Here is a 13,155-nt window from a genome sequence, read left to right as displayed (position 1 = left end):
GTCAGGGGAAGGGTCAGGGAAGGTCAGGGGAAGAGTCAGGGGAAGGGTCAGGGGAAGAGTCAGGGGAAAGGTCAGGGGAAGGGTCAGGGGAAGAGTCAGGGGAAAGGTCAGGGGAAGAGTCACAGGAAGGGTCACGGGAAGGGTCAGGGGAAGAGTCAGGGGAAGAGTCACAGGAAGGGTCACGGGAAGGGTCAGGGGAAGGGTCAGAGTCAGGGTTAGGGGAAGAGTCAGGGTCAGGAGAAGGGTCAGGGGAAGAGTCAGGGGAAGAGTCAGGGTCAGGGGAAGAGTCAGGGTCAGGGAAGGGTCAGGTCAGGGAAGAGTCAGGGGAAGGTCAGGGGAAGAGTCAGGGGAGTCAGGGGAGGTCAGGGGAAGAGTCAGGGGAAGAGTCAGGGGAAGAGTCAGGGGAAGGGTCAGGGGAAGGGTCAGGGTCAGAGGAAGGGTCAGGGGAAGGGTCAGGGGAAGGGTCAGAGAGGGTTGGGGAAGAGTCAGGGTCAGGAGAAGGGTCAGGGGAAGGTCAGGGGAAGGGTCAGGGTCAGGGGAAGAGTCAGGGTCAGGGGAAGAGTCAGGGTCAGGGGAAGGGTCAGGGGAAGAGTCAGGGGAAGAGTCAGGGGAAGAGTCAGGGGAAGAGTCAGGGGAAGAGTCAGGGGAAGAGTCAGGGGAAGAGTCAGGGGAAGGGTCAGGGGAAGGGTCAGGGTCAGAGGAAGGGTCAGGGGAAGAGTCAGGGGAAGGGTCAGAGTCAGGGGAAGGGTCTGGGTCAGAGTCAGGGGAAGGGTCAGGGGAAGAGTCAGGGGAAGAGTCAGGGGAAGGGTCAGGGGAAGAGTCAGGGGAAGGGTCAGGGGAAGGGTCTAGGTCAGAGGAAGAGTCAGACTAAAGAGTCAGGGTCAGGGGAAGAGTCAGGGGAAGGGTCAGGGGAAGGGTCTGGGTCAGACTCAGGGTGTTGAAGAGTCCTTTAGAGGAAGGGTCAGACTGAAGGGTCAGGGGAAGGACTAAATGTGGGTGTTGGGGAAGGGTCTGGGTCAGATCAGGGACTAAATGTGGTTGAAGAGTCTCCTTTAAGAGTCAGACTGACTAAATGGGGAAGGGTCAGGGGACTAAATGTCAGAGGAAGAGTCAGGGGAAGAGTCAGGGGAAGGGTCTGACTCAAAGAGTCAGGGAAGGGACTGACTAAATGTGTCAGGGAAGGGTCTGGGTCAGGGGTCAGAGTTTGTCACATCCATCAATGTGTTTAAACAGGCACTGTCTCCAATCAGACTGACTAAACCCTGTTGGTGTTGACGGAAAACAAACACACTAAAACCCCCTTTATCAGACTGACTAAATGTGTGTGTTGACTGATCCTTTATCAGACTGACTAAATGTGTGTGTTGACTGTCCTTTATCAGACTGACTAAATGTGTGTGTTGACTGTCCTTTATCAGACTGACTAAATGTGTGTGTTGACTGTCTCCTTTATCAGACTGACTAAATGTGTGTGTTGACTGTCTCCTTTATCAGACTGACTAAATGTGTGTTGACTGTCTCCTTTATCAGACTGACTAAATGTGTGTGTTGACTGTCTCCTTTATCAGACTGACTAAATGTGTGTGTTGACTGTCTCCTTTATCAGACTGACTAAATGTGTGTGTTGACTGCCTCCTTTATCAGACTGACTAAATGTGTGTGTTGACTGCCTCCTTTATCAGACTGACTAAATGTGTGTTGACTGACTCCTTTATCAGACTGACTAAATGTGTGTTGACTGCCTCCTTTATCAGACTGACTAAATGTGTGTGTTGACTGTCTCCTTTATCAGACTGACTAAATGTGTGTGTTGACTGACTAAATGTGTGTTGACTCCTTTATCAGACTGACTAAATGTGTGTCAGACTGTTGACTGCCTCCTTTATCAGACTGACTAAATGTGTGTTGACTGACTCCTTTATCAGACTGACTAAATGTGTGTTGACTGTCTCCTTTATCAGACTGACTAAATGTGTGTTGACTGTCTCCTTTATCAGACTGACTAAATGTGTGTGTTGACTGTCTCCTTTACCAGACTGACTAAATATGTGTTGACCGTCTCCCCTACCTGGCTCTCCAGACACATCTGTCCGGTAACCGTGGCAGCGATGCGTTCCTGCTGCTGCTTCTGTTCTCTCAGCCTGGACTGCTGCTCTCCAAGACTGCTCTCTAGCGCCACCAGCTCCTCCTACAGGACAACACAGGTACTGCATCAACCCAGTTCCACTACTGTACACAGTAACCTCCCCCTACAGGACAACACAGGTACTGCATCAACCCAGTTCCACTACTGTACACAGTAACACCTCCCCCTACAGGACAACACAGGTACTGCATCAACCCAGTTCCACTACTGTACACAGTAACACCTCCCCCTACAGGACAACACAGGTACTGCATCAACCCAGTTCCACTACTGTACACAGTAACACCTCCTCCTACAGGACAACAGGTACTGCATCCTCAAATCTCTACTGAACAAACACCTCCTCCTACAGGACAACACAGGTACTGCATCCTCAAATCTCTACTGTACAAACAGCTCCCCCTACAGGACAACACAGGTACTGCATCCTCAAATCTCTACTGTACAAACAGCTCCAACAACACATCTCAACCACACACAGAGAAACAGACATTTTCCTGTCTATTTCCTGGTCATCTCCATCCCCATGCTCTGTCTTTTCACCATTACATGTAAGCAGGACTTATCTTACCACGTTGATGTCTTCCCACTCGTTGGGTAGAGGAACAGACGCTGGGGCAGGAGGAGCTGGGCTGGGCTCTGTGGGAGGCTGGGGCTCCTCGTCCTCCTCCCTCTCTTCCAAAGGGATAGCTCTGCTACTTAAAGCCTCCTCCTCTTCCTCCTCCTTGGCCACGTCTTCCTGTGCCTTAGCTGGAGTACCGCCCCCAACCTCTATCAGCGAATCATCTGTCTCCTCCTCGTTTAGCTCCTCCTCCTCAGACACGTCAACGAAGCTCTCTGAATCACTGTCCTGCTCACTGTGCTCCTTGCCGTCCTCCATCTTCACAATCTGTCCGTTCCTCTCCTCCCCGGTGTTCTGTCCATTCTTCTCCTCCCCGGTGTTCTGTCCGTTCCTCTCCTCCCCGGTGTTCTGTCCATTCCTCTCCTCCCCGGTGTTCTGTCCATTCCTCTCCTTCCCGGTGTTCTGTCCGTTCCTCTCCTTCCCGGTGTTCTGTCCGTTCCTCTCCTTCCCGGTGTTCTGTCCGTTCCTCTCCTCCCCGGTGTTCTGTCCGTTCCTCTCCTCCCCGGTGTTCTGTCCGTTCCTCTCCTCCCCGGTGTTCTGTCCGTTCCTCTCCTCCCCGGTGTTCTGTCCGTTCCTCTCCTCCCCGGTGTTCTGTCCATTCCTCTCCTCCCCGGTGTTCTGTCCATTCCTCTCCTTCCCGGTGTTCTGTCCGTTCCTCTCCTCCCCGGTGTTCTGTCCATTCCTCTCCTCCTGCGATGGAGGTAAACGCCCAGTCACTAGGCTGCTCCTCCCAGTCTCCTCTTCTCTGTTTAGACCAAGGCCTGATGGGGGAATAAGACAGAGAGCCTGACCCAAACTGTCCCCCTGACCCACTGCAGAGTGGAAAGCTCTGTTCCTGTTGTCGATGACTTGCTCCAACTCCTCTCTGTTCCTCCTCAGAATCTCCTCCTCCCTGCTCCTCCTGCTGACGGTTTCCTCCTCCATGCTGAGGAGCACCCTGTCCGCAGGAGGAATGGGGAGGCGAAGGTGGAGGGGCGACTGTTGCTCATCCCCCTTCTCCACCCCAAGCCTGTCCTCATTGGTCAGAGATGTCCTCAGGGGCGTATCCTTCCCTTCAGTCTCCTCCTCTGAGCTGCTGATGACGAACAATCGGTTGGCAGGACGCTGGGGACTGGGAGGGTGGGGCTTAACAGGAGAACTGCCAATCATGGTGGCGTATGGGGACGGGCCTACGTCCAACTCTTCTCCCGTGGCTCGCTGAATGGCCAGGAGGGTACGAGGAGACACACTGCCACCCCCCTCCTCCTCCTCGTCTGAGAAGCTGCTATCCATGGCAGCCTGGATGGCCTTCAGTGTCCGTGGGGAGATGGGTGCTGTATCCCCCAGGCTCGGGTTCGGGTCCTGGGGATGTTTAGACGATGATGAGGGTCCCTCCTCCAGGCTCTCCTCCTCCGAGATGGGTCTCCAAAGGGGCTCAGGTCTCTCCCCTCCCCCCGTCCTAACCCTCCCTGACAGGGGACCACCCAACCAGGGAGAGGCCGCAGGCTGGATGTCTGGCACCCTCTCACTGTTGTCGGTCTTCTTCGGACCTGAGGAACACACACACAGACAGACAGACAGAGACAGACAGACAGACAGACAGACAGACAGACAGACAGGGGATGAGTTTGAACAGGTCTAATGTGGAGAATCCCTCAATTTGATCGCTGACCCACTTCGACCTCTAACCTTTGATGAGGATGTAGTGGGTGGAGTCTTCTGAGAGGAGGCGTCGTGTCTCCACGCTGTGCCCCTCCCCCTGGTTGTATAGCTCCACCCCCGGGGCGTTCCCAGCACTACGGTTGGACATCTCTCTCTCCACCCCCTCCAGACGCACGTTCAGCTTGTTCCTCTGCAGCAGCCCTGCTAGCTGGTACTGGGAGAAGTCCCCTGACCGCTGGGAGAGGGGGGCTGGGTTAGGGTGCATGACACACACACAGAGAGAGACAGTGTGTGTGGTACCTCAGGAGGTGTGTGGTACCTCAGGAGGTGTGTGGTACCTCAGGAGGTGTGTGGTACCTCAGGAGGTGTGTGGTACCTCAGGAGGTGTGTGGTACATGGTGTGTGGTACATGGTGTGTGGTACCTCAGGGGGGGTGTGGTACCTCAGGGGGTGTGGTACCTCAGGGGGTGTGGTACATGGTGTGTGTGGTACCTCAGGAGGTGTGTGGTACATGGTGTGTGGTACCTCAGGGGGTGTGTGGTAACTCAGGAGGTGTGTGGTAACTCAGGGGGTGTGTGGTACCTCAGGGGGTGTGTGGTACCTCAGGGGGTGTGTGGTACATGGTGTGTGGTACCTCAGGGGGTGTGTGGTACATGGTGTGTGGTACATCAGGGGGGGTGTGGTACCTCAGGAGGTGTGTGGTACGTTGTGTGTGGTACATGGTGTGTGGTACCTCAGGGGGTGTGTGGTACCTCAGGGGGTGTGTGGTACATGGTGTGTGGTACCTCAGGGGGTGTGTGGTACATGGTATGTGGTACATCAGGGGGTGTGTGGTACCTCAGGAGGTGTGTGGTACGTTGTGTGTGGTACATGGTGTGTGGTACCTCAGGAGATGTGTGGTAAATGGTGTGTGGTACCTCGGGAGATGTGTGGTACATGGTGTGTGGTACCTCGGGAGATGTGTGGTACATGGTGTGTGGTACCTCAGGAGATGTGTGGTAAATGGTGTGTGGTACCTGGTGTGTGTGGTACCTGGTGTGTGTGGTACCTCAGGAGGTGTGTGGTACATGGTGTGTGGTACATGGTGTGTGTGGTACCTCAGGAGGTGTGTGGTACATGGTGTGTGGTACCTCAGGGGGTGTGTGGTACATGGTGTGTGGTACCTCAGGGGTGTGTGGTACATGGTGTGTGGTACCTCAGGAGGTGTGTGGTACATGGTGTGTGGTACCTCAGGAGGTGTGTGGTACCTCAGGGGGTGTGTGGTACCTCAGGGGGTATGTGGTACCTCAGGGGGTGTGTGGTACATGGTGTGTGGTACCTCAGGAGGTGTGTGGTACATGGTGTGTGGTACCTCAGGTGTGTGGTACATCAGGAGGTGTGTGGTACCTCAGGAGGTGTGTGGTACCTCAGGAGGTGTGTGGTACCTCAGGGGGTGTGTGGTACATGGTGTGTGTGGTACATGGTGTGTGGTACCTCAGGAGGTGTGTGGTACATGGTGTGTGGTACATCAGGAGGTGTGTGGTACCTCAGGAGGTGTGTGGTACCTCAGGAGGTGTGTGGTACCTCAGGAGGTGTGTGGTACCTCAGGAGGTGTGTGGTACATGGTGTGTGGTACCTCAGGAGGTGTGTGGTACAGTGTGTGTGGTACCTCAGGAGGTGTGTGGTACCTCAGGAGGTGTGTGGTGTGTGGTACCTCAGGAGGTGTGTGGTACCTCAGGAGGTGTGTGGTACCTCAGGAGGTGTGTGTGTGTGGTACATGGTGTGTGGTACCGCAGGGGGTGTGTGGTACATGGTGTGTGATACCTCAGGAGGTGTGTGGTACCTCAGGAGGTGTGTGGTACCTCAGGAGGTGTGTGGTACATGGTGTGTGGTACCTCAGGGGGTGTGTGGTACCTCAGGGGGTGTGTGGTACATGGTGTGTGTGGTACCTCAGGAGATGTGTGGTACCTCAGGAGGTGTGTGGTACATGGTGTGTGGTACCTCAGGGGGTGTGTGGTACCTCAGGGGGTGTGTGGTACCTCAGGGGGTGTGTGGTACCTCAGGGGTGTGTGGTACCTCAGGGGGTGTGTGGTACATGGTGTGTGGTACATCAGGGGGTGTGTGGTACCTCAGGAGGTGTGTGGTACGTTGTGTGTGGTACATGGTGTGTGGTACCTCAGGGGGTGTGTGGTACCTCAGGGGGTGTGTGGTACCTCAGGGGGTGTGTGGTACATGGTGTGTGGTACCTCAGGGGTGTGTGGTACATGGTATGTGGTACATCAGGGGGTGTGTGGTACCTCAGGAGGTGTGTGTGTGGTACATGGTGTGTGGTACCTCAGGAGATGTGTGGTAAATGGTGTGTGGTACCTCGGGAGATGTGTGGTACATGGTGTGTGGTACCTCAGGAGATGTGTGGTACATGGTGTGTGGTACCTCAGGAGATGTGTGGTAAATGGTGTGTGGTACCTGGTGTGTGTGGTACCTGGTGTGTGTGGTACCTCAGGAGGTGTGTGGTACATGGTGTGTGGTACATGGTGTGTGTGGTACCTCAGGAGGTGTGTGGTACATGGTGTGTGGTACCTCAGGGGGTGTGTGGTACATGGTGTGTGGTACCTCAGGGGGTGTGTGGTACATGGTGTGTGTGGTACATGGTGTGTGGTACCTCAGGAGGTGTGTGGTACATGGTGTGTGGTACCTCAGGAGGTGTGTGGTACATGGTGTGTGGTACCTCAGGAGGTGTGTGGTACCTCAGGAGGTGTGTGGTACATGGTGTGTGTGGTACATGGTGTGTGGTACCTCAGGAGGTGTGTGGTACATGGTGTGTGGTACCTCAGGTGTGTGGTACATCAGGAGGTGTGTGGTACCTCAGGAGGTGTGTGGTACCTCAGGAGGTGTGTGGTACCTCAGTAGGTGTGTGGTACCTCAGGAGGTGTGTGGTACCTCAGGGGGTGTGTGGTACATGGTGTGTGTGGTACATGGTGTGTGGTACCTCAGGAGGTGTGTGGTACATGGTGTGTGGTACCTCAGGTGTGTGGTACATCAGGAGGTGTGTGGTACCTCAGGAGGTGTGTGGTACATCAGGAGGTGTGTGGTACATCAGGAGGTGTGTGGTACATCAGGAGGTGTGTGGTACCTCAGGAGGTGTGTGGTACCTCAGGAGGTGTGTGGTACCTCAGGAGGTGTGTGGTACCTCAGGAGGTGTGTGGTACCTCAGGAGGTGTGTGGTACCTCAGGAGGTGTGTGGTACCTCGGGAGGTGTGTGGTACATGGTGTGTGGTACATCAGGAGGTGTGTGGTACCTCAGGGGGTGTGTGGTACCTCAGGGGGTGTGTGGTACATGGTGTGTGGTACCTCAGGAGGTGTGTGGTACCTCAGGGGGTGTGTGGTACATGGTGTGTGGTACCTCAGGGGGTGTGTGGTACATGGTGTGTGGTACCTCAGGGGGTGTGTGGTACATGGTGTGTGGTACCTCAGGGGTGTGTGGTACCTCAGGGGGTGTGTGGTACATGGTGTGTGGTACCTCAGGAGGTGTGTGGTACCTCAGGAGGTGTGTAGTACCTCAGGAGGTGTGTGGTACCTCAGGAGGTGTGTGGTACATGGTGTGTGGTACCTCAGGGGGGTGGTACCTCAGGAGGTGTGTGGTACCTCAGGAGGTGTGTGGTACATGGTGTGTGGTACCTCAGGGGGGGTACCTCAGGAGGTGTGTGGTACCTCAGGGGTGTGTGGTACCTCAGGGGTGTGTGGTACATGGTGTGTGGTACCTCAGGAGGTGTGTGGTACCTCAGGGGTGTGTGGTACCTCAGGGGTGTGTGGTACCTCAGGGGTGTGTGGTACATGGTGTGTGGTACCTCAGGGGGGTGGTACCTCAGGAGGTGTGTGGTACCTCAGGAGGTGTGTGGTACATGGTGTGTGGTACCTCAGGGGGGTGGTACCTCAGGAGGTGTGTGGTACCTCAGGGGTGTGTGGTACCTCAGGGGGTGTGTGGTACCTCAGGGGTGTGTGGTACATGGTGTGTGGTACCTCAGGGGGTACCTCAGGAGGTGTGTGGTACCTCAGGGGTGTGTGGTACCTCAGGGGGTGTGTGGTACCTCAGGGGGTGTGTGGTACCTGGTGTGTGGTACCTCAGGGTGTGTGTGGTACATGGTGTGTGTGGTACCTGGTGTGTGGTACCTCAGGGGGGGTGGTACCTCAGGAGGTGTGTGGTACCTCAGGGGGTGTGGTACCTCAGGGGGTGTGGTACCTCAGGGGGGTGGTACCTCAGGGGGGTGGTACCTCAGGAGGTGTGTGGTACATGGTGTGTGGTACCTCAGGAGGTGTGTGGTACCTCAGGGGGTGTGGTACCTCAGGGGGGTGGTACCTCAGGGGGTGGTACCTCAGGGGGTGGTACCTCAGGGGGTGTGGTACCTCAGGGGTGTGTGGTACCTGGTGTGTGGTACCTCAGGGGGGTGGTACCTCAGGGTGTGTGTGGTACATGGTGTGTGGTACCTCAGGGGGGTGGTACCTCAGGAGGTGTGTGGTACCTCAGGGGGTGTGTGGCACCTCAGGAGGTGTGTGGTACCTCAGGAGGTGTGTGGTAACTGGTGTGTGGTACCTCAGGGGGGTGGTACCTCAGGGTGTGTGTGGTACATGGTGTGTGGTACCTCAGGGGGTGTGGTACCTCAGGGGGTGTGGTACATGGTGTGTGGTACCTCAGGGGGTGTGGTACCTCAGGGGGTGTGGTACCTCAGGGGGGGTGTGGTACCTCAGGGGGGGTGTGGTACCTCAGGGGGGGTGTGGTACATGGTGCGTCGTCTCTTGCTGAATTCCTTCATGTCTTTAAGGATCTCATGTTTCACCTCAGGAGGCATGGCAGAAAACTCCTCAGAGTTGATGTCCACAGAGTTAGAGTCTTCATAGAAATCCCCCTGACAGACAGACAGACAGACAGACAGACAGGCAGACAGACAGGCAGACAGACAGACAGGCAGACAGACAGACAGGCAGACAGACAGACAGGCAGGCAGGCAGACAGACACAGACAGACAGACAGGCAGACAGGCAGACAGACAGACAGGCAGGCAGGCAGACAGACAGGCAGGCAGGCAGACAGACAGACAGGCAGACAGACAGAGGCAGGCAGACACAGACAGACAGACAGACAGGCAGACAGACAGGCAGGCAGGCAGGCAGGCAGGCAGGCAGACAGACAGACAGGCAGACAGGCAGACAGACAGACAGGCAGGCAGGCAGACACAGACAGACAGACAGGCAGGCAGACAGGCAGACAGACAGGCAGGCAGGCAGACAGACAGACAGAGGCAGGCAGACACAGACAGACAGACAGACAGGCAGACAGACAGACAGACAGACAGACAGGCAGACAGAGGCAGGCAGACACAGACAGACAGACAGGAGACAGACAGACAGACAGACAGACAGACAGACAGACAGACAGACAGGCAGACAGAGGCAGGCAGACACAGACAGACAGACAGGAGACAGACAGACAGACAGACAGACAGACAGACAGACAGACAGACAGACAGGCAGGCAGACAGACAGGCAGACAGACAGACAGACGTCACAAGGTAGCAAAACTTAATAAAACAAAAAAGGAATCCAGTGTTCTTATTGGACAAGACGATAAAGCACCACCCTCTCTGTTTTCTCCTCCGTCACATGACGTGGGTGTTGACCTCACCTGGTAGATGTGACGGCTGTCCTCCTCCTCCACCTGCTCCTCCTCCTCCTCCTCTGAGCTGCTCCTCTCTCTCTCCTCCTCCTGGGCTGGCAGGGCAGGCAGCATGAACATGTCCTCCTCTCTCCTCACAGCAGACAGGCTGGGCAGATGATCCTGACTGGAGGAGACACACAACACAGACCAGATCTCTATGGTTACAGACCAGATCTCTATGGTTACAGACCTATATACAGACCAGACCTCTATGGTTACAGACCAGACCTCTATGGTTACAGACCAGACCTCTATGGTTACAGACCAGACCTCTATGGTTACAGGCCTATATACAGACCAGATCTCTATGGTTACAGACCTATACACAGACCAGATCTCTATGGTTACAGACCAGATCTCTATGGTTACAGACCTATATACAGACCAGACCTCTATGGTTACAGACCAGACCTCTATGGTTACAGACCAGACCTCTATGGTTACAGACCAGACCTCTATGGTTACAGACCAGATCTCTATGGTTACAGGCCTATATACAGACCAGACCTCTATGGTTACAGGCCTATATACAGACCAGACCTCTATGGTTACAGACCAGACCTCTATGGTTACTGACTGGACCTATATACAGACCAGACCTCTATGGTTACAGACCAGACCTCTATGGTTACAGACCAGACTTCTATGGTTACAGACCAGACCTCTATGGTTACAGACCAGATCTCTATGGTTACAGGCCTATATACAGACCAGACCTCTATGGTTACAGGCCTATATACAGACCAGACCTCTATGGTTACAGACCAGACCTCTATGGTTACTGACTGGACCTATATACAGACCAGACCTCTATGGTTACAGACCAGACCTCTATGGTTACAGACCAGACTTCTATGGTTACAGACCAGACCTCTATGGTTACAGACCAGATCTCTATGGTTACAGGCCTATATACAGACCAGACCTCTATGGTTACAGGCCTATATACAGACCAGACCTCTATGGTTACAGACCAGACCTCTATGGTTACTGACTGGACCTATATACAGACCAGACCTCTATGGTTACAGACCAGACCTCTATGGTTACAGACCTATACACAGACCAGACCTCTATGGTTACAGACCAGACCTCTATGGTTACAGACCTATATACAGACCAGACCTCTATGGTTACAGACCAGACCTCTATGGTTACAGACCAGATCTCTATGGTTACAGACCAGATCTCTATGGTTACAGACCTATATACAGACCAGACCTCTATGGTTACAGACCTGACCTCTATGGTTACAGACCTGACCTCTATGGTTACAGACCTGACCAGACCTCTTTGGTTACAGGCCTATATACAGACCAGACCTCTTTGGACCAGACCTCTTTGGTTACAGGCCTATATACAGACCAGACCTCTTTGGTTACAGGCCAGACCAGACCTCTTTGGTTACAGGCCTATATACAGACCAGACCTCTTTGGACCAGACCTCTTTGGTTACAGGCCTATATACAGACCAGACCTCTTTGGACCAGACCTCTTTGGTTACAGACCTATATACAGACCAGACCTCTTTGGTTACAGGCCTATATACAGACCAGACCTCTATGGTTACAGACCTGTACACAGACCAGACCTCTATGGTTACAGACCTATATACAGACCAGACCTCTATGGTTACAGACCTGTACACAGACCAGACCTCTATGGTTACAGACCTATATACAGACCAGACCTCTATGGTTACAGACCTGTACACAGACCAGACCTCTATGGTTACAGACCTGTACACAGACCAGACCTCTATGGTTACAGACCAGACCTCTTTGGTTACAGGCCTATATACAGACCAGATCTCTATGGTTACAGGCCTATATACAGACCAGACCTCTATGGTTACAGACCTATATACAGACCAGACCTTCTATGGTTACAGGCCTATATACAGACCAGACCTCTATGGTTACAGACCAGACCTCTATGGTTACAGACCAGACCTCTATGGTTACAGGCCTATATACAGACCAGATCTCTATGGTTACAGACCTATATACAGACCAGACCTCTTTGGTTACAGACCAGACCTCTATGGTTACAGACCAGACCTCTATGGTTACAGACCTGACCTCTATGGTTACAGACCAGACCTCTATGGTTACAGACCAGACCTCTATGGTTACAGGCCTATATACAGACCAGATCTCTATGGTTACAGGCCTATATACAGACCAGATCTCTATGGTTACAGGCCTATATACAGACCAGACCTCTTTGGTTACGGGTCTATATACAGACCAGATCTCTATGGTTACAGGCCTATATACAGACCAGATCTCTATGGTTACAGGATAATATACAGACCAGATCTCTATGGTTACAGACCAGATCTCTATGGTTACAGGCCTATATACAGACCAGATCTCTATGGTTACAGGCCTATATACAGACCAGATCTCTATGGTTACAGACCAGACCTCTATGAACGTGGAATGGTCCGTGTTCATCCATCACGATCTTAGTGCTTGTAGATCTGTTATGAAGCTCTGAGAGGGCTTTGCCTTTCATTTAGGTCATGGCCTTCCTCCTCTCCTCTCCCTTCCTCCTCTTCTCCTCTCCTCCTCCTCACCTCCTCTCCTCTCCACTCTTCCTCTCCCTTCCTCACCTCCTCTCCCTTCCTCTCCTCCTCTCCACTCTTCTCCCTTCCTCTCCTCCTCTCCTTTCCTCACCTCCTCTCTCCCAGAGCAGCTTTGATGGCTTGTCTCTTCAGGAAAGTCTTGAGGAGTTTGTCATTGGTCTGTTTGGACTCCATAGTCTTCTCCTCCTTTCTCTGTCTTCTGATGGTCTGGAGGAAAGCACAGGGTTAACACACACACACACACACACACACACACACACACACACACACACACACACACACACACACACACACACCAGGGTCCAGACAGACAGACAACACACACCAGGGTCCAGACAGACAGAGACAGACAGACAGACAACACACACCAGGGTCCAGACAGACAGAGACAGACAGACAGACAACACACACCAGGGTCCAGACAGACAGAGACAGACAGACAGACAACACACACCAGGGTCCAG

The 13,155-nt window shown here is 53.7% G+C and overlaps 1 protein-coding gene across 1 annotated transcript in view; it reads right to left on the bottom strand.

Annotated features, from left to right (window-relative positions):
* Positions 1-13,155, bottom strand: part of ercc5 (excision repair cross-complementation group 5) — a 31,355-nt gene that overhangs the window by 14,245 nt on the left and 3,955 nt on the right. Inside the window, 7 exon segments of the mRNA XM_065015934.1 lie at positions 1,915-1,916; positions 2,069-2,188; positions 2,718-4,297; positions 4,437-4,644; positions 9,149-9,292; positions 10,069-10,225; positions 12,783-12,898. Coding sequence (XP_064872006.1) covers positions 1,915-1,916; positions 2,069-2,188; positions 2,718-4,297; positions 4,437-4,644; positions 9,149-9,292; positions 10,069-10,225; positions 12,783-12,898 — 2,327 coding nt within the window.

Source organism: Oncorhynchus nerka, unplaced genomic scaffold (genome assembly GCF_034236695.1).
Source record: "Oncorhynchus nerka isolate Pitt River unplaced genomic scaffold, Oner_Uvic_2.0 unplaced_scaffold_1207, whole genome shotgun sequence".
Taxonomy (NCBI): Eukaryota; Metazoa; Chordata; class Actinopteri; order Salmoniformes; family Salmonidae; genus Oncorhynchus; species Oncorhynchus nerka.
The sequence above is the reverse complement of the archived record's forward strand: the minus strand, read 5'-3'. Positions and strand labels throughout refer to the sequence as shown.